This window comes from Polyodon spathula, chromosome 6, assembly GCF_017654505.1.
Source record: "Polyodon spathula isolate WHYD16114869_AA chromosome 6, ASM1765450v1, whole genome shotgun sequence".
Taxonomy (NCBI): Eukaryota; Metazoa; Chordata; class Actinopteri; order Acipenseriformes; family Polyodontidae; genus Polyodon; species Polyodon spathula.
The window spans coordinates 27,494,808-27,517,011 of NC_054539.1; the positions used below are offsets into that span (position 1 = coordinate 27,494,808).

Here is a 22,204-nt window from a genome sequence, read left to right on the forward strand (position 1 = left end):
GTAAAAGAAGCATAATAAGAGTTAATTGCTCTGTCAGACTATATTTTCTATTTATAATTAGTATTAAGCTTTTATGCAACACAGCTCTTCCAGTGTGTACACAAAAAAACAACAGTAGGTGCAATCATAAGATCCATCTCTGTTTACAGAAACAAAAAAGAGCATATTGTAACTACATCAGGGAGTTATGCAAGTACTGTGCAGTACACACACAAACTACAAAACCTGTATGCTTACAATAAAAAAGCAATCAAGAAAAAAAACCATTTCAATTAAATCTTTTACATCTGTTGTGTGGATAAAATGTGAAATAAAGTCATTATACTAGCAGGGAGACTTGTCTCCTAGTACATAATATGCACTCTGCCGTTAGAGCTGCAGTACTATATATTTAGGGCTTGAACTTTTCGGTTTTTATTTTGCACATTTCTACCTCCCTTTAAATGTTAATTAGTAATTGTTAAGCTGTTAAGCTCTACACCCTCAAAGAGAAAACTATTAATTAAAAACTGGGTTTAAGATTTGTTTTTTCTTAGCTACTTGCTGTCAGTACACTGTACTGGGTATTTTATGCTGAAAAAAAAAATCTATTCTGTTAAATGATTGAAAATAAAAGCACAACGATAAAAGTAGACGACTGCAAGAATGAAATGCAATTCGGATCAGCGATGAGCAATTCATTTAATTTGTCACGGCTGTTTGATATAAATCAGGATCAGTCAAGATGTGAAGGTAAAAACAAGAGCAATTGTTTTTTTAATGATCAGCTTTTTCCGAGTTTAATTAGAAAACAAAATTGGCTCAAAATAAGTTTAATGGGACGTCATGTAACCAAAAATAAAACCTGAAAACCTCAAGCATAGATGTTTTGGTCTTCCAAATTTATGGTCCTGGATTTTAACTAAAAGAATCAGTTATTTGCAGATTGCATTGACCAAATCTACAGGCAGGTGTGGCTATAGACTCATCATAAAGTTTGTTGATCTAAACTGTACCACATCGTGTTATTACAGAATAACTGGATTTGGAACCTCAAAGAAAGTGAATGGCAGAGATTCCTAACAAGTCATAAATGGGCAATACAAAACCTAACAAAAACACATGCTAGCATTAAAACAGAATGACCAACTGAATATTAAACTGTTGGTATCGTTTGTGACCCTGAATTTATTAAATTATTGTATCTATTAAATACAAAAAAAAAAAAAAAAAAAAAAGTACTAGTTGCTGCTAACCAACTTTTATTAAACACCCTTGGCGCAAAATTTAAGTGGTACTTCTTGCACCATATGCATGGGTCCACTTCAAAGAATGGACTTTTTTTTTTTTTTTTAAATAAAAACAGTATCTGTGAAACATACGTTCCTCCTTGCTAACTGGGTCAGGAAAACAAAGGTCATGGCGCTACAGTTCACTGCACTAATGAGTTGATGTACTGATTCTGAATCTGCTGCTTTGCAGTGAACATCTTGGTACCACTATCTGTGGCACACTCAGTGTCATGCCATGGTCATTAAATTCACTAAGCCAAAAGGAGATCCATCAGAACCTCTGGCTAGGATATCCTGTCGTTTACAACAGGGAACTTAAAAGATCCAAGGGTCCTCAAGATTAAACAAAAGCATTGAAATAAGGTCTTAATGGCTTTAGAGATTAATGTTAAAATTAAAAATCTTGAAATTATAACTAGCAAATTACAACACAAGGTCAAATTTATTGAACTAATTTACAAAAGAAATGTACAGTTTGATTTTCTCTTGTTACAACATATTCATGAAACATCAAAGCAATTTATTACTGGTAAAAACACCGCTGCAACCCCCGGGCGACCTCGGGGAACAGAGGATGAAACGCGTGTCCTCCGAAAAAGGGTTCCTGCCAATCCATAATTTTTCGTACTGCGGATCCTTTAGTGCTGGAGGACAACACAGATCTGAATGGCTCCACTGCAGACGCACAGGCGCCCTATCAGCCACGGGTAGCTGGTGCGCAGTGAACTGTGGATTGTCCTGCCAACCTAAGCCCTCCATACCCGGGCGGCGCTCGGCCAATTTGTGCGCCACCACTAAGGAACTCCAGGTCAAAGTCGGCAATGACAGGATTCGAACCTGCGATCTCCACACTGAGCGCCTTTATTGGATGCACCACTCAGGAGACCCTAAAAACACCATATTTGACACAGTCACATCTTAAATTAAAAACCTGCACTATTATTCAGCTTCCAAGACCACAAGTGTTCAACATTAAACAGTCCAGCTTTATTGTGCTCAAGGTTAGTCTGTTGTATTTATCCAGTTCATAACAAGCTTTTAAAACAATTATTTTACATAATTTTGTCGTATGTGATTGGACAAAACCTGGACTGTGTGGATCACAGCTGAACATCCCAGCTTTAGATCATTAAAATAGGAGAGGTTTTACACAGAATATTTTTTTAATTTGTTTTTACTGATACATCCATGGTCAGCAATTTTATCTTTGTGGTCTGGTTTTAAAGTAAACCCATGTTTGGTGGGTACGTATTATAGCTCTGTAGCAATAGCTAGGGCAGATGCTGAATTTACACTTTTTAAAAGTAAGTCATTGCTCATTCATATAAAATCCACAGTAATGCATCGTCAGAGATCAGGGAAAAATGCAACTTCACTGGTAACAAATCAAACTAAATTATCAAACTGCACTGCACATGTAAATAAGAATAGTTTAAGGTTTTTATATATACACTTTTTTTTTTTATAAAAACAGTACTTTGATATATGGTTCACTTCTTAAATGACAACTTATTAAAATTATCCTTTTTTTCATTAAAAATGATTGCTTAATTTACTAGGCTACATTCTAGAGTGGTAGTTACACTCCCTGATATTTTTGTTTTGAAAAACAAAAAGCAGCAGTTTTTGTAGCAATAATTACCAGATTGAATAGTTTTGATAAATAAAAACATATTGGCTACTGTACAGGGGTTTAGCCTATGGAAAGTTTTTACTGTACATTTTCACAGCGCAGCGGTAAAACAGACACATGCATCTACAATGAAGACATAAACAAACCGAAGTCTACCTTGACAGTTAATCAAAGACCAACAATTTCTTAACCTTCATGGTTGGTTTCAAAAAGCATGATTATCACTAGTCTTGGACTACCTACCGGATAGAATATTGGTAATGACATAAAATTTCAAACATAGGATCACCAAGAAAAAAATGTAATGTTGTGCAGCTTAAAAATCACAGGAATCAATATTCTGTCTAAATATACCTATTCAAACCAAGTGACATACTGTTAATATAGGTTGGATTCTTAGAACCAGGTTTCAAAATAGCGTGTCTACCACTTGCTTCTAAACTATGTCAACTCTATATTCGTGCATCTTTAAAATTACCCACAATATATTCAATAAAATCTTTAACAAATACTGTACAAAGTAAAAAAAGTAAAACAAACAAAAAACCCAGAAAACAATAACACAAGAACACTTTACACTGTTTGCATGGTTTTGGTTAGTTGGAAAGTACAAAGTAAACGCACAGCATGAGGCTCATTATGTTAGTGCAGCAGTCTAAATTTGGCCAACAAAGGCAGGTGATCAGAGGAGTTGTGCTCATTCGGCAGTCCATTAACAGGCCACAATTCATTTTCACTGAGAAGAGATAGCCTGGCAAGAACTTGCAACTGGCCATTGTGGTTTGTGCTGCCCCCTGCTGGAAGAAAAAAGACAGCTCAGTGATCAGTGTAGTATTTTTTATTCTGTTACCTCTCTATTCTCATCCTTGGCACTGTAATCTGTTTATCAATGAGTAGTTCACATTTACAGATAGTAGCCACGAGGTAAAAGGGTAAATCATGAAAAAAAATAAAAACTAACAGGGTGAACATGTCATTATTACAAGAGAGAGACAGTGGAGGTGTGTTTCCCCAGTGATAGCTGCTTACAGGTAAGCCTCTTACAGGTTTCCTTTGAGTTTGGCAATTATTCCATCCACATGCATTTTATACAGAAGCCAACTCTACACACACACGCCTTATACACTATAGATATTTAAGTTCTTAAATTTTTAAAAGTAATTCTTCCTCTCAATCCTCAGCAAATGTAGCAGAGATGGACTATTGTGGCAAGTGGCATGCCTACAGCCAAGTCATTGCTTTCCAATATCTGTTACTGGTCACCTTGCTCCCGTAGCTGCGTTTACCAACTGGACATAAAAATCCTTGCTTACATGCCCAGCAAGCACTGACACCATCTTAGCCAGCCTGTGCCATTATTTCTTTTTACCTGCTTCTACAGGGAGATCATCTTTGGCTGCAGAGTAGAAAATGTAATCCACAGTAGTGGCTGTCTTGGAGTGACAAGTTGTTATCTCTGGCCTCCCGCCCTCTGACAGGTAATGGGAGTAAACTGAGGTCAAGTTAAACTGGTGTTCAATACTTGACCGAACCCTTTAATACACATAAAAAGAAACAAAAATAAATACTATATGTGTTATATACCGTTTTATCCAGACTCTTAAGGCTTGTAAGATTATTTATCATTAAAAGATTCAAATCAAGCAAAAAGTAACAAAATGTTTACGAGCAGTACTTCTTCTCAAAGATTAAACAATTCAGTGAATTGCACTGCAGTCCTCTAGCTTCCCACAACTGTTCACAAGCTGTTCACAATGTGCTTAACACAATATAAAACTAGAAATGAGAGTTTGTGAACAAGAACAAACCATCCCCAGTGTCACATCAGATCGACATCAATCCCCAGTGTCACATCAGAGCGACATCAATCCTCAGTGTCACATCAGAGCGATATCAATCCTCAGTCATACCAGATCAAATATGACAAAGTAAAATGTAAATGTGAAAAAGAGGTTAAAAAGACAATGAGGCACTAACACAGTTAAAAAATGCTCACTGGACCACATTTAATGTTTAAAGCTACTGGACAGCACTAGTAATGGGTACAGTGTGTAGCATTAAGACAATAACTCAAAGTGTACTGTCTCTGCAGCTGTAACATCAAGAGTCACATGACCTCAATATGGAAGCCATATTAAGTCAGATGTCAATTCCATGGTCAGGAACACATTTAGCATGAAGGCTTTACAGTCAGCACTCGCATATCCGACCCTATTATGACTTTGGTGACGGTTAAAAGAGTGTGACGCATATCTAATTATTTAATTTTGGCCTGTTCCAATCCTTTGCTGTTTTTCAGGGAACACAAAAAAGATATAATGTCAACAATGCACAGCTGAAAGGACTATTTTAAAATAAGGTAGGCTTCCATTTAGATGTACTGTTGTTGGTACAATACTATATTTTCAACAGAAGTAGTATTTTAATTCATAACGATCTGATTCTGAAAATATCACTTGCCAAGAGACAGTGGACATGTGGACTGTAATACAGTACATACTGCTACAATACACACCGGATTTAAAGGATGTAAAATTCCCAATTAAAGACCCAACAGCAAAATTAAACCAAAAGGTTACCCATGCACAGAACTGCGTAAAACATAAAAAGCAATGCAACCTAACAAAAGAAAAAAAAAAAAAAAAAAAAAGTTTCCGTAATTAAAACAGTATCCAAAGTCAGTAGTCAAAATTGCAGAATATAGTGATTGATAAGGCCCTAATGTCACAGTTCACTTACAAATGAAAATGCACAAAAGCAACTAAAGATCATAAATTTTAAATACATCACACTATCTAAACCGGTTTAATGATTAACTGTTTTACATTACAATAGTTGGTCTCGCTCGCTTTGTTGTTGCTGCATTTCATGTGAAACTAGATGCAGTGCTGTGTTAACTGCACAATAAAGACAGACTGATCTGCGCATGCATGAAGAAAAAAAAAACACGGGCTGTGATAGTTAAACAAATAAATGTTAACATTGAAGAGATGGGCTTTGTACTAGAAAACTGATGACGGAGTCTGAAATCATGTGTAACAAGAAAGTGCGTTAATATGTTGCACAATAATGGGAACTGATTTGTTCTTAACACAAGGATGGTAAAATGCGCTTGACGTGTACCTGAGTGTCGTATACCCAAGCGCTGAGTGTATATAACCTGGTAAATATGAAGTCCCTACCTCAAATGGTCTCTGAGGCGTCATTGCAAAAAAAAAAAAAAAAAAAAAAAAGGGTCAGGAAAGGGTTAATTTTTCTTGCATACCACCCACAATTAAACCAGATAAGGAATCACAGAATACATGTGTGTACCAAGTATGAAGCCAATATATTGAGGCATTAGGTATTTATCATCTGGAAACCAAAAGGTCATACGACCCCCAACATGGTGGCCATCCTGGTCACAAGTCAACATGATTAGATATCAAAAAATTTGCACATAAGAATAAGAGGCACAGGTTATGTGTAGATTCCCAAATTCATACAGAACTGTTATATAGCAATATGTGGCAAGGTTGAGATTACATGGTCAAAGTTCACAAGTGCAGTTGACATATGCAACAAACTACAGTGTTCTAACAACAAATTCATTTAAAATACAAAAGGGGAATATCATTGCTAGACCTAAAAATATCACTATACCAACTATACAAACATGCTAGCATTGGGAAAGAAGTAAAAAAATAAAGCACATTTGACATTCCAAGTTTTTTGCTCAATGTCTTTTCCCCCTATTCATTACATAAAAAATCATGTGTTCCAATTTCCCCTCTTCACCATAACATATTAAACAAACCAAAACCTACTTTTCACTTGGAGATGATTTATCTTGACTGACAGCTGAAGGCACATTAAAATTGTCTACTGTATCTTCAGTGGATTTGTCTGCAATGATGAGAAATGTGCCATTAATAAAGGGTGTGTCAACAAAAAGAAAATGACATTGTATTTAGGGCAATAACAAACCAACTTGGCTTATGAGAAATGCAGCCATACGAGTGGTACATTAAAGTTATTATTAACCTGTATTGCTATTGTATCCAGTTTCATATTGACAGCGGCAAGATATCCCAAGGCTTTTAGGCCAAAGGGGCACAGACAACATACGCTGGCCTCGAGGAGTCTGTTCTTGTCCAGAAATCTGAAGGAAAAATAAATAATTATACGATAAGGTCTATACAGTAAACCACTACAATAGATTTGAGAATAGATTAAGGTAAATGGTTTGGGAATTGGATGAAAAAAAACTGGTCGGCTTTTATACCCAAATGTTGTTGGTATGATTTGGAATGTTAAATTCCAAAATGTATCGAATCCTATGTAGGCCCACATGGAGAGTTTTGCTCATTTTCCCTACCGCACATTTCATTTATTTATTTATTTTTAAAATGTGAGCACCATTATCTTGTAATATTTATCAGTTTATAATGGTAAATAACATACTGAATACTGAAGTTGTTTAAAGAGGACCTTAATTAGCAAAACTGCACATGTGGGCCTACAATGGATTCTACACACTTGGCAAAAACAACAAGTATGTAGCAACTGACAAGTTAATCTGTGCAAACATACCCTATTGTAGTTCAATTAAAGGTGAAACAACTTCAATAGTAAAGATTTTTGGATGTCACATAGGCAAAATTCCCCATACACCCTTGTCCATTAAAAAAAAAAAAAAAAAAAAAGTTACCTTGCTAATAAGAAGTCCTTCATAATCCAGTTTCCCTTCTTTCACAAAACTGTAGAGCGGTGAACCTGGCACGGAGTTGAAGTCACCACAGAGGATGATGGGGCAGCAGCTGCCATCTTCTTGAACAGAGACTCGACCGATCTCTGCCAGCAGCATTGCTAGCTGGGTCAGCTTGATGTCTCCTCGTCTGGGGTTATACAGCAGATGAGTGTTGGCCACACAGATACTGGGGGCAGGGCTCTGTGTAGCTGCAGGTTTCAGCAGCAGAATCAGTCCCACATTGTCCCTGTCTAACAGTGGGATGCCATGACGGAAAAACTCAACCGGGTGACTTGATACAAGGGAAAATTTAGATTGCTTGAAACCAATGGCACAGCCATCAGGTTTTCTACCTGTCCGCATCTTGTATTCGCAGTGGTAACCTATAGTGGAAAGAAAGCCAAGCAAGTTATCTTTCCAAGTACTGTATTTTAAAATCACAAAATACAAAAGCTGCTCTAAGCAGATGAAGCTAAACATATTTATCAATTTACTGATTAATCCAGTACATATGAACAGGTAAAATAAAACCTTTTGATAGTGTACATAAAAACCTCAAGAAAAACCAACTGCTCCCTCTAGTGATCAAAATCTACAGAATCTAGTGCCCATCTTGATGGCAATCAGATATAAACTGTTAGTACTTCTGAAATCAATAACATTTTCACAATGATTTGAGATGCGCACAACAAATGTTTCAATTTGAGATGTAACTGCAAAAAAGGATTTTGTTAATTAAAACAATTATCCCCATTTCCATGCAAAACTGGGTCTTTGTTACCATGCAGACCTTGTTTGATATCCCAGTTTAAGGTGTGATGAAGATCTTTATTCTGTATATTATACCTTTTTTATTCTATGTTTTTATCAACATACATTCTGGGAATGGGTTGCCAAAATAGTCTTGGCAATTTAACCGCTTAGCAATATATAACAAGGAGGTACCTAAGGACTCTAGACTTGGTTTGATCTGGGTTTCGTAGTGATCCTCTTGAACTTCTTGCAGACACAAAATCTATGAAAAAAACAATTTTAAATGCTGCATAATTAAAAGCATTGTAAATAAACATTCTGCAAAATGAAACCACATATCTTAAAAAAAATAATAATAATAACCTGAATACTAAACAGTAGATGTTTATTAGATGTAGTTAAATTATGATACATCCCTAAATCGCATTCCTGCACTGAAGAAAGGCACATTTTAGACCAGACTGGCAACTTCCGTCCTGCAGAGTTTTCTCTTGGAATGACCCAAATATGAATACTTTACTGCAATTAAATATCCATAACTATTAAAACATGAATAGTGCTTAATTTAGAAATACTAAAATAATCCAATTTAATTACAAACATCTAGATTTTCAGTCTTTTTTAATGTCTTCATTGTTGAAAGAGACTTCTTGTCAAAACACTTGTCATGAATTTCTCTTGGTATTTCTAAATGGTTTTTAATATTAAAATGAAGTTCAGCTCAGCCCTCGATTCAGCCCTGCCAGGAAGCATCTGCCAGACGACACCTGTCCACGGGCCGGATTTAGCCCACAGGCCGCCATTTGCCGACCACTGTAGTAGAGTGCGTTTCACAGACCCTGACACACTGAGGTAACATTGTGTACAGGTGCAGTTTGTGAAACCGGAAGTATAGGTCTGTGGGAATGTTACACAAGGATGTTTTTTTTTTGTTTTTTTTTTTTAAACTCACATCTGCATTGTGTTGTTTGAGTTCCTGCTCAATGTTGGGGAATCTATGACCCCAGTGTAATATTGGACGTCTGCAGTGCTTGTACAAGTGTGCATTATCCTCCAACAAGTGTTGAGAAAGGATGTTGTAAGACATGACTGTAAAGTCAAATTCTTCCCTTTTTCCCCCGTCAACAATGTACACTTCTGCATGCGGTCTTGATTTTTCTTTGTATTGCAAGAAATCTTCCCAGTGTCTTTGTATTCGTCCTGGAAAACAAAGACAGAAAATTACAATTACAGTTGCAGACAAAAGTATCCGCACCCTACACTTACTATAAGATCATTCAAGAAAACATGTTAAATACAGTCATTTAATGAACATTATCCACCAAGTAATATGACAAAGACCAAAATACAATTTCTGATAGTTTAATCTTTATAAAAAAAAAAAAAAGCACTTAAGTAACTTGAAATATTTGTTCATAACAATGTCACCTTTACATTAAAAAATTAAAAAAAAAACATTTTAAATAAATTTTTTGGATTAAAAACCCTTACCCAGTAATTAAGCTGCATTGTAAAGTCAATAGCCAGAAAAAGAGGTAATTATTTCCAACATCTGTTGAAGAACATCACTTTGGGAACACAGCAAGTGTTCAAGATAAAGGAGTTGGATTCACGTTTGAGAAAAACAATAAAAGGAAATGCTACAGAACAGTATCAGAGAAATATGGAATACCAAAATCCACAATCAGAGAAATAATCAAGTACCACCACAGGACAAATTGCACTAAAATGCTTGAAAGAAGTGGATGTCCAAAGAAAATTACAGCTACAGCAGGTAGAAGAATCATCAGAGCTAGATCCTTGTGTCTGTTTTCTAATTTATTTTCAACTAAATATTGGCATTTTCAAACATTAATTTAATTGACTATAACCTTTTGTTGATGTACAGTCATCAGTAAAGTCATAAAGAGTCAAAGCCCTCTGGGTCCTGACTCCTAGCGTTATTTTTATTACATTATGTATAAAAATCTGTTGTCTTAACAGTTATAGCATGAGCATATATATATATATAGGAGAGGCTCACCCCAGCTAATCTGTATTCCAATGTACTATATTTACTTATTTTCATATGCTCAATTACTGGTAATGCAGTAAAACAGGGCAGGCTGGATCAACCAGCTCCATTTAGAAATGCTTTTAACCCAACAGTGTAGCGATTTGATTTGGGAATAAGACAATTTCTAAATAAAAGTTCTGCAATATCCAGACGTATCCAAGCTGTCTGAGCTGAAGGAAATAGGCAAGACAGAAAGTGCCCAGATTTCACAGACAAGACGTCACATGCTAGTTAAGAAAGCCGTAACAGAAGCAAAAGTAGAGCACACTAAATATTAGATCTGGGGTGCCAATACTTTTGTCATGAACAATTATTATAAATTAAATACGTTTTGTTAAAGATTATTTGTTAATTACTAGAAATTGTGTATTTTGCCTTTTGTTTTATTAAGAAGTGGATAAAGTTCAGTAAATGCATCTCCTTAATCTGTTACTGAATTATGGTATAATAAGCATAGGGTGCCAATACTTTTGTGACTGCATTTTCTATTAGTAGCAAGCTTTCTAGTCCCCTTTATGAATAAAGCAAACAGAACAGAAACCAGTTTCAAATGTTGTCATGCCTGTTAATAGTAAGCAATAGCTGCTCATACTGGGGACCCTGACAAAGCAACACACACGACATAAAGAACTCATAGGATCTTTTACAACTACATTTCTTCTTAGGTTTCACAGTACTGTAAATAATTTAAACAGCATTTAATCCGCATTATGTTTTTGTTGAACAGTATTGTGATATTTTGTAAGATGTTTGAGTGGGTTTGTTAGGTTTAAGATGTACATTTAAAAGAAAACTGGCATGCTGCAAATTCAGGTGAGAAATACAAAATGCTTTCATTATGCCAGAGTAAAACATAGAAAAAATATATATTAACAAATGTAAACAAAAACTACAGACACACCACAAAAACAAGATTACAGTACAAGTTGGACAGTTTGTGTTTCATACAGTAGTTTTTGTTTACATGTGTTGTCTTTTAAAATGTGCACTTTAAACATCACAAGCTCTCTCGACTACTTTACAAGCTACTGTAGAACACAAAAGACTACACAATTTATATAAGACACCAAATGGTACAGAAGCTTTGCAGCCCCTATAAAAATAACCTGCATATGCGTAGCCAACAGTTCCTCTTCTTTTCCTAATTTGCTCTGGTGTCGTTTGACTGTTGCCTGAAGTAATTGGTTCCGCAGGTCCATTCTGAGAAAATGAATGGAGGTTTTGTGTTCGGCTGTCTGCCCTGTAAGAGGAATTCCATCCTCTGTGTCCGAGTGCCTCCCTGGGCCTCTCATCCTTGCATCTCCTTTTGAACTCGGGTTCACTGTCCCAAAGCTCCATAAGACCACTGGAACTGTGAAAGGGTGCCACCTGACAAAATTTCTGTCTGGGTGATCTGCTCCAGACAGAGCCACAGCTACAGCTCAGGGGCTTGAAATTCATAGAATGGGATCCACTGTGGTATGATTGTTGCATCCAAGGGGGCAGGCCAGTCCACCATGCAGGGCTACACAGGTATGGGCTCCTCCAGCTGTTATGGGAGACCTCTGTTTGGGTGAACCAACTCCTGCCCAGGAGATTCAAGTTACGAGTGAACATCGGGCAGCTGAAAAAGACGTTACAGACATATGTACAGATTTGTAAATTTACCAGTCAATGCACCAGGCATCATTTACAAATTACCTGTTTAAACCTTACTACTTTTAATTATTTTTATTTATTTATTTATTAACATCTTAATTCATGAAGTCTGTGATGGTATTAATGGGATTTCCAAAACAGCTGGCAATTATGAACCTAGTTACTAGTATACACTGTGGTGTATGTACTACCTTTTAATTCAAATAGACCAAGACCATTTATTGCATATATATTGATGGTTTAATAAGATTAAAGTATATTTAAAACACTACTTATCCAGCACCGACACAGCATACATTTTTCCTTACAATAGATCCTTGGTTAGTTGATTTGTGGCTAGCTTTTTACATTTAAGGACTGAGTGACTTTCATTTTGTTTTCTAATACATATGAGACACCTAGTGGAGACAATTGAAACCTTGAATATCCCTTGGAGCCTTACCCAATTATGATCTTTCAGTTTTGTATTTTTTATATATATTTCCCCTTAACGGTGTGGAGTATAGTGTGTAGATAAGTGGGAAAGAAAATCCTCATTTAAATGCATGAAAAAAGTTCAGGGGGGTATAGACTTTCTATAGGCACTGTACAAGTCATTCTTTAAAAAAGAATGACTTGTAAAGACACCTTTCTTTCAATGAAAACAGTTCATCACCTCGGTTTAATAACATGTTATGCGCGGAGTATCGATCTGTCCTGTGTGCTTAAGTCAACTAATATTTAGTCTCTCTAGTTCTGCATTTTAATCTAAATATCTGAGCTCCCATATAAATATAATGTAAATAAAAATATTAAATGTGCATTTTACTATTGTATCGTCATGCTGCCTCGTGGTAATTAAGCAACATTATCAATGTAACAAAGGTTTAACACTTAACTTACAGATTCATTTCTTTCACTTAAGAGTCAATGTTACAAACATGTAATTTTACTACCAGTACGACTATACTGCGACGACTACTAATAGCAATACTACTACCATGAAATCAGTGTTGGGCTGAGCAAAAAAGAAACGCATATTGTTTAGGAGCACCTAAATATCCACCGACAAATTTTCAGTCCAACGTGATTTTAACCCCTTAAATACAAAGCCAATCATTTAGTTTGGAGCAGATCAAAGTCTGAATAAAAAAACAGGCGAATAAGATGCCAACTTCAGCCTCGCGTGTTTTGCTTCAGTCTTCATCCAACGCAGTCGAGCTATTTGGACAACATTATTTACGTATGTTTTTCAGCCTCTCAAAGCAAAATAAACAACTTATCGTGAATGTGTTCCCAATAACGAGCATACTTACCGTGCCATAAAAAACCCATGACAAATTGTAAATAAATTGCTATAACAAATAAATAAAATACAACCAATAATACTGTTTTAAGTCTCGCACTGCACAACACATTAGTCATACAAAAGTGGCGAGTTTCATTAAAGTCTGAGAAACATCACAAATACGCTTTACTTACCATGCGAGAAAATACTTGTATGCATTTCTTTTACTGTATTTCAAATAAAATCCCCTGTCGTTTAATTAATGTTTACGGCAGTCGTTTGCGTATATATAAGCAATTTATTGTTACTCGGCCATTTTAAAAAGTTTAAAAAATATTCAGTAAACAGCTCCCATATTGGTTTGTACGAGAATTTTTCACCAAAGGCCTCAAGCCAATCCCCAGTATGACGTTCCTCACTGACCAGGATCAGGATAACCCGTGCTGGTCTCAGTGTTTGAAGAACTGCGGCTGCATCGTATATTGAACCAGAAACCGGCTAATCCCCGATTTCACTCTGGGAGATGTAGTTTTTTTTTTTTTTAATAAACATCAATCGCCAACATTATCAAAACGATTCGCATAAACTACAATTCCCCCCACGCCTCCCCACCTTTTTTTTAAAATAAACAACTACGGCAAACAAAAGGGTATAAAAAGAACAAACACCGTAACAGACTACAGATCAATAGATCATATAAGAACTCAACAATAACAAATAATATTTAAAAAAAAAAAAAGTTGCAATATGTCAATTTTGACTAGAACACACACAATTTAACCATATGTAGCTAGTGTACAAAATAAGACAAAAGGTTAAGCGTTCGTAATTTTGAAAAAAAAAAAAAATTATTACTAAAAAAACAAAACAAAACAACTCTACATACCTGTACTTTAGATAATCAGTTGACTTTTTTTTATTACCGATGCCTGCTTTTTCGACATAGATTAGGTGAGGCGACTGTGAATTACGCTAATGATTTGCGTTGCAGCATTCATACGCTTTCATACGATTTCTCCCCCAAGAGTATCCGCCTTCTTTTCAAAGCAGAAATGCAATTACATCAATGGTTTGTGCTGCACTCGTTTCAAAGAGCATGAACGATGTTTTAAGCAGCAGAAGGTTTTGTGATATTACTAGTTAGACCCCACTGAAGTTAAATGAGCTGAGCAGAGTAGACAAGGTCATTCTGCTCAGGACATCCAACAGCTTCCGCAGCCTGCTACCATGTAGACTTCATGTGTTCGCCTTTGTGATAGTGATCACTATCCAAGGGAAAATATACTAATGAAAAAAAAAATACTGTTTTTCTTTCTTTTTTTTTTAATGCATTGAATGAGCTGTATTTACACGAACACAAGGTCTCCTGCTGTTCCATCAACATCCACCCACAGCTGTTGCTGTCTTATTGTGTGGGTTAAATCTTTTTTTGCAGCAATAGAAAAAAAGGTTGGTTTAATATACAATTAGTGCCATTAATATATAACGGTAATATGTAAGGCTCACATAATGCATTTATTGTGTCCTTACTGTGAGGTAATTTCCCATTAATGTCCTTAGAACATATCTTGTGAATGTCCTGCTGACCACTAGAAAATGCATTTATTCGTTTCTTGATGAACACACATATGGTATTTAAAACCTCCAGTACAGTTTTAAACCAATAAGCTTGACTTTATAATTTTACATTCAAAACATTTACATTTTGTGATTTTATTTATTTTTTCTTCTCTAGAACCAACATGACCAATATGACCCAACATCAACATCACTATTAAGAGCTCTGACCTGTGCTGGCCATTTCTGAAATTTTCAACAGGGTGAACAGAGATTTCCAATGATAACGTTAATTAAAATAGTACATGTGAAAGGGTAGCGTCACTGGCAAGGCTAGTTACTGGCAGGAGGGAGACTCAGAGACAGAAAGCTGCAGTTAAAGCGTGTGGGTGAACATCTAATTAAAAAAAAAAAAAAAAAAAAAAAAAAAACCTCACAGGAATAAATAAACAAGGTACAAGGACCAAAATAAAAGGGTTGAACAAAACACAGCAAATCAAGCAACAAGCAATGGAATGGGAAGGCCAGATTCTACACATGGATTTTGGCAGGGATGGAATTAACCCCATCCCTGCCAAACTTAAATTCAAAATAATACATCTTTATTAAAACAAACAAACAAAAAAAAAAAAAACTATTTACAGGCAGGGCTTCTGTCTTGTCACAGTTTATTTCCAAATTAAACAGTTATCCAGTACCTGAAAACTCATTATCTCACCTGACGTTTACGAGCAAAGGATTTTGAACTAGTATTGCATAGAAGTTCTGATAAAATGCCAGTGGTGCTGTTATTATATGATAGTATGCTGCTGGATTACAGTACCTGTGTTCCTACTCCTGGGAAAGTATGTCAGAATATGAAAGTGTTACCCTGTAGTCCGAAAGCCCATGTACCAATGTAACAGGGAAGATCTGTGCTGACTGTCTGATGTAAGCATGGTGCTGCAGGAAGAGGGCAGCAGCACCTGTCAGTCATGGCAGTGACACGAAGAGGTGGGGATGAGGGTGTGTTGGGTTTCCCTCTCTCTGAGTGGTTGAGAGACAGGCCTTGGGGGGTTGCTCGGCCCATAAGTACTGCACTTGGTTGTGCATTTGGGTGGCTGTGATTGAGAATACATAGAGACGCTGGCAGAGAAGGCTGGTAAAAACATAGACCAGGCAGGAACGCCAGTGGTGGAAAGAGTGATCAAAATCAGGCAAGCTTGGCTGAGGAAGACAGCCAGCCTGAAATAAACCGTTTATTAAAATATATGGTTACATACCCAAGGGGACGTGTGTAGTGACAGGGGAACTTAGACCACCAGTGCACAGCGAAGTTTAGGACGGAAACCTGGCTGACCGGCATAGCGGCAGTGGGGGCACGGCGTAAGCAGCACTTTTGTTTTTTACTCTGTTTTATTTTCAGCCAGCATTAACCTGACTGTACCTGAGTTGGTAACCCTGTGGTCCTGCTTACCATTGCCGGTATTCAGGTCATGGACAACAGCTCCCTCTGCGGGCTAAAATAAATCACTGCAAAAAGAAAATATAAAAAGAAACAAATAAAACTGGGCACCTGTGCGGTGTTTACAAATACACTTCTGTCTCCCGTGTCAGTGAATACCCACATCCTTCCATACTATCCTTATAAAGGTTTACTATAATGAAAGGTGTAATAAAGTATAATGAAAAAATCAGCAACTTTAATTGTATATAAAGCTGTTTAAGCCTGTTGTCTACTTAATTATATTTTGCTCACGCTAAAATATAAATGATTTATGTCTGGGAGTTATAGTAAATTTGAAAGCAGTCCAGGTTGTTTTAATCCCACTAACGTTGATTTACTGTATCTCCAGTGAAGCAAGTTTCCTCAACTTTGAAACCTGCTTTCTACTCCATCAGTCTTTTTAGCGTGAAAGAGGCATATCCTGCAACAGTACTTGCAGCAGTAATAATAAACATTAATTTTATTTCAGGATACCCATTAATGAAAACTGTGTGGTACTTTTTACTGTATTATATGTTTTTTCTTTATCGCTCTTAATGATAATTTTGTAATGATATCGTAATGATATTTAGATTTCTAAACCAAGAAAACTGTAAAAGCAAACATGACTTGTTCAAAAGTGAACAGTGCATTTCAGACTGTGCTAAAGAGAAGCTGTTTCATGTTTGCTGTTCATCAAGAACTTGGATAGTGAACTCTTAAGCCTGAATCACCAAGGACTTGGGGGTCAAAGCTGTCCATGCCTACTTAAGGTAAATCAAATATTTTACATGTCCCTTGTGGTACATTTTTGTGAATTGCTTGGGATAGTCAAAGGTGTCAGTCTGAAGGGTGAACTCCTTGCTAAGATCTGGTATAATTAGGGTGGGGGCTTTGCACAACCTCTTTATCATATCAAAGGCCCCCTGACACTCACCTGTCCACTTTACTAAATTTGGTTCATTTAGGTGAGATAGACCAGGGGGTTAACTATGGTGGAATACAGGGATAAAGCAACGGTAATAGCCTGCTAACCCCAACAGTGATCTCATCTGAGACTTGTTTTTCGGAATCGCCGCCTCCACCAAAGCCTGGACTTTAGAGGCTACTGGATTTACCTGCCCATTACCGATAATATAGCCCAGATATTGGGTCTCTTTTTTGCCAAATGCACACTTACCCAGACACTATAGGACGGCCGAAAGTCTAGCAAGATGATCTCTCCAGGTAGAGCTAAAAACCACCACATCATCAATATATGTGGCTGCTTTCCAATGGGGGTATAGAACCTGGTCCATCAGTCTCTGGAAGGTTGCAGTCCAAACGATGAAATCAGGTGTGATAAGGGTGGGGGCCTGGCAAAGTTTATGCTTAATAGTATCAAATGCCCCCTGACACAAAGCTGACCACTTAATTAAATTTGGGGGACTCTTTTTGGTGTGTTCTACTAAAGGGTTAACCACTGTGGCATGCTCAGGGATAAAGCAGTGGTAATAACTGGCTAATCCCAGTAGTGACCTCACCTGAGTCTTTGTTTTGGGGATCGCCGCATCGACCAAAGCCTGGATTTTGGTGACAACAGGTCTCACCCTTCCATTTCCCATTAAAAATTCCACATACAGAGTTTCTGTCTTGGCAAACGCACATTTTCTCAAGTTAGCTGTCACCCGGGCTACCCTTAGAGACTGAAGGATGACTGTAACCCTAGCCAAGTGCTCTTGCCAGATGGAGCTGTAACTCACCACATCATCAATATACGCTGCTGCATGTTCATGATGTGGGTGTAAAACCTGATCCATCAGTCTGTGAAAGGCAGCGGTGCACTATGTAGCCCAAACAGCATGGTTTTAAAGTGAAACAGCCCTTCTGGTACTGAAAAATGCGGTTTTCTCTCTAGAGCTGCGGATTAAGGGGATCTGTCAGTATCCCTTTGTCAGGTCCATAGTAAAGATAAACGTCACCTTTTCCAGGATATCTAGAAGTTCGTGGACCCGAGGCATAATGTATGCATCGAACTTAGCAATAGCGTTTAACTTCTGAAAGTCCACACAGAAGTGGTTGGTGCCGTCTTTCTTGGCCAATATGACAACTGGACTGCACCACTTGCTCCTGGAAGGCTTAGTCACCCCAAGTTTGAGCATGTCCCATACATGTTTGTGAATGCAACTTCGTCGATTTTTCTGGGATCCGGTAAGGTCTCTCTTATACTATGACACCTGAGGGAGAGACAATGTCATATTCAACCAAATTAGTCCTGCCTGGCAGTCAGAAAAAACATGGTTGAACAGCAAGCTTATACAGTTCCTGTTGCTGATCTGGAACCAATTATTCCCCCATCGAAATTATTTTAATGCTAGGAGTCTCTGGAAAGTGGCCTAAATCATCCTCTATATTGCCTGGGACTATAAATAAGACCTTCCTTGCCTGCCAGGGCCTTAATAAATTTATATGATAAATGCCCCATTCATTTCAGGGATCGAGCTGTCTAATTTCATAATTCACCTTTCCTATAGCCGAATCACTTCATATGGCCTCTGCCATTTAACACGTATACCCGGAGTCAGAAGGTATGAAAGGACCCACTATGTCTATTGCAATGCGTTCAAAGGGAGTGGAAATAATCGGCAGGGGAACCAAAGGGTTGGGTGCATTTGACCCGGTGCTACTCACTGGAATTCTGGGCATGTGGCTACATATTTCAACACATCAGTATGAATTGAGCCAATATCCGTTCCCTTGTCTTGTCAGCTCCAAGGTGCCCCGCAAAAGGGATATCGTGCGCCAGCCTCATGACCTCGGTCCAACAAGACGAGGGAACCAATAATTGTGTTACCCGCTGTCCTGTGCCCGAGGCTAGATTTATCCTATATAGTAATTGCCCCTTGATACTGAAGTGTGGACATATTAGTGCCCCAGCGCCATCAACATCCTTACCTTCAATAGATTGGACCTGCCATCAAGTGTGCACTACTGACGGGTCATTATGTTGGTCCCACACTATGTCCATGCTTGAGTATCACATATCTGGTATATTGAGAGGAGTGGGAGTAGCATCTGCCCTATATGGCCAAGTAACCTCGCCCTCTCGGTCACACTGCATTCAAACTCCCTTTGACTGGCGTTTGTTACCATCCAAGTGCTCTCCCACCAGACCCTAGCCTTGTCTCAGTGATGCTCCCTCCCATTTTACGGTCCTTCTTTCTTTATTCATTTTTCTAGGATGGAAAATAGAAGAAAACATTTCAGCTTGAAAATGTGTGTATATCCAGAGTCAGAGGGGCTCAATGGACCCGCTATGTCCATCACAATGCTTTCAAATGGTCTAATAAGGGGCAATGGGACCAGCGGGGCTGGGAGAAACTTCCCCGATGCTATCTGTTGGCAGTCCAGGCTCTCCGCCACAAATTTCCTCACGTCCTCAAAAATTCCCATCTGTGACAGGATGACATCACAACCCAGGCTGGTGAATATCAGGAAGTAGACCCAAATGTGGCTTTTAATTAAACAAATAAACAAAAACCAACAGTACAAACCTTAACAAAACCACACTGGTCAAAATAAAAGGCATAAGGGTCAAAACAAAAAGTTTGACAAAAACCTCACGAAAATAAACAAACAGCAAAGCACAGAACACGGAACATGAAACACTAACCTTCACCACAAACACCGACATTAATTCTCAACACTACCATTTCATCACCTTATTTATACACCTGTGGCTGGAGCTGTAATCACCTTATTTATATACCTGTGGCTGGAGCCTTAATTAATCATTTAAACATGTATTGTTTATGTGTGTTGTTACAGGGAGGATTTTAACTCCCCCCCCATACCCATGCACTGCCACACTGCCACACCATCCAATAAAGTCCAAAGTCCAATCCAAAGTCTTTCCATAACCCAAGTGTCCAGAAAAAGGAATATCATGATCCAACCACTTGACCTCAGGATGGAAAGACTTTGGAACTAATAACTGGGCTTGCAATACTTTATACAATATATGCCCAGTTATAATAAAATAAGGGAATGTGAGCAGTTATCTGAACTCAACTTCCTTCCTCTCAATAGACCAAACCTGCCCCCGAATGGTTCACCAGAGAGGGATCATTATTCTGCTCGCACTCCAAGTCAACGTTCCGGTCCCAGAATTTCAGTATACTGAGCTGGGCTATAGTAGCCTGTGCACTAGGAATCTAGGTAAACGTTTGATTCCAATCCCCTTCAGTGATAAAGAGAGAAAGATTCCATGCTGTAAATCTCCCTCCTGACCAGAAAGGACACTGTGAAAGGTTGATAGTACACTTCCCCATAAACAGGTCGTCTCAACAGTGGGCGGAAATAGGAAGTCGGCCATCTAGGAGGAAGCACATAGCTGCGTGTACTTGAAACGATTCCCATACAAATCAGCTGCGGGCCAGGCATTGATTGGTTACACCGGGGTGCTGGCTGATTGCAGGGAGGAGTTGACCAATACAAAGGGGACACAGCTATGTGAGTACGGCCCACTTCCACTAAAACGTAACTTGCAGCCGGAGCCTTGTTTCATTGACATTTCTTCCCATTTTTCTACCCTTCGCTCTCTTTTTGTCTTTCATGCGAAATTGGGAATGGAACAAATCAGCATGCAGCAGGGACATGTTCCCAATAGCTTCCCTCGCTGCTCCCATGGTCTTACCGGAGACAGTCTTTACTGTTTTATTATTCGTTTCAAAGTGAGGCCAGTCTCGACCTAAAATCACCGGATATGGCAACGTTGCAGCCACTGCCATGATTACACAGCGGGTATGACATCCAACAGCCAAATCTAATTTAATGAGGGGATCCTTGTTATCCCCATGAATACAGGAAATGACCACTACCCCGCGTGACCACCAAGATACCCCCGTCAACAGAACTTGTTCAATTAAAGCGTGCCCACACATTGAGTCCACTAATGCGTGGGTGCTCACATCACCAACCCGTACATCAACAATGCAAGGCCCATTCCAATCATTTCCCCTGGCCTTACCTGGTGCTGATAATTCATAGTGGGAGGCCACACCACATTTCATTGCCGCCGGTCAATTCCTGGTGAGGTGGCCGACCTCATGGTACTGGTAACAGGTGGGGTGAAAGGGCACCCATAGAGCACCCATGGTTTGGCAACGGGGAGGGGTGTTCTGCTCTTGCCCCACTTTTGGTTGACCTGGCTCTCCATTGTTGTTGAGGACGGCAGCCCATGGGGCATCGATGAGGTGTCGATCTGTGAAGGGAGGGGGTGAAGTGCAGTGGTGGTCATGTCCTCGGGCCCATTGGAGGGAGGAGCAGGTGTGACGATCGGTGGGGTGGGTGGTAACGCGTCCTCATACCCTTCAGCCAATCAGTCTGCCGCATCCAGCATGGTGGGACAATGTTGGTGACCCAATTCCGTCCCCAGCGTCTTCACAAATTGTTCAATTGCAACCAATTTGGTTACTTTCTCTGCAATATTGGTGCCGGTGCAGAGCCACCGGGTCACATGATCTACTAATTTTTGCATCACCACGCAGGGTGAGTGCAATACTCAGCTGTTTGAGCTGGCTACATGGCTGCAGCCCCTGGTTCCTTACTCCTCCTCTACAAGACAATACGTAACAAAACAAACAAACAAAGCTCCGGTTGTAAGTTACATTTCAGCGCAAGGGGCCGTACTCACGTAGCTGCGTCCCTGTTGTATTGCCCAACTCCTCCCTACAATGAGCCCGGCATCCTGGTGTAAACAGTCGCTGCCTGGCCCTCAGCTGATCGCATGGGAATCGTTTTGAGTACGCACAGTTACATACTACCTCCAAGATGGCCGACTTCCTGTTTCTGCCC

The 22,204-nt window shown here is 38.6% G+C and overlaps 1 protein-coding gene across 4 annotated transcripts; it reads right to left on the reverse strand.

Annotated features, from left to right (window-relative positions):
- Positions 1 to 1,710: 1,710 nt before the first annotated feature.
- angel2 (angel homolog 2 (Drosophila)) lies at positions 1,711 to 14,541 on the reverse strand. Of its 4 annotated transcripts, none has more exons than XM_041252693.1 (10): positions 14,234 to 14,541; positions 11,549 to 12,045; positions 9,339 to 9,586; positions 8,579 to 8,648; positions 7,595 to 8,016; positions 6,928 to 7,045; positions 6,711 to 6,789; positions 6,087 to 6,098; positions 4,274 to 4,437; positions 1,711 to 3,701 (listed from the first exon to the last, which is right to left on the reverse strand). In XM_041252693.1, the coding sequence occupies exons 2-10, from the start codon at positions 12,036 to 12,038 to the stop codon at positions 3,547 to 3,549; spliced, it is 1,758 nt and encodes a 585-aa protein (XP_041108627.1). In that variant the 5' UTR covers positions 12,039 to 12,045; positions 14,234 to 14,541; the 3' UTR covers positions 1,711 to 3,546. The 4 variants fall into 4 exon arrangements, with proteins under 4 accessions (XP_041108627.1, XP_041108626.1, XP_041108630.1 ...); XM_041252692.1 differs by lacking the exon at positions 14,234 to 14,541 and adding an exon at positions 13,542 to 13,885; XM_041252695.1 differs by lacking the exon at positions 14,234 to 14,541 and adding an exon at positions 13,542 to 13,885 and having other exon boundaries at positions 1,712 to 3,698.
- Between the last annotated feature and the right edge of the window lie 7,663 nt (positions 14,542 to 22,204).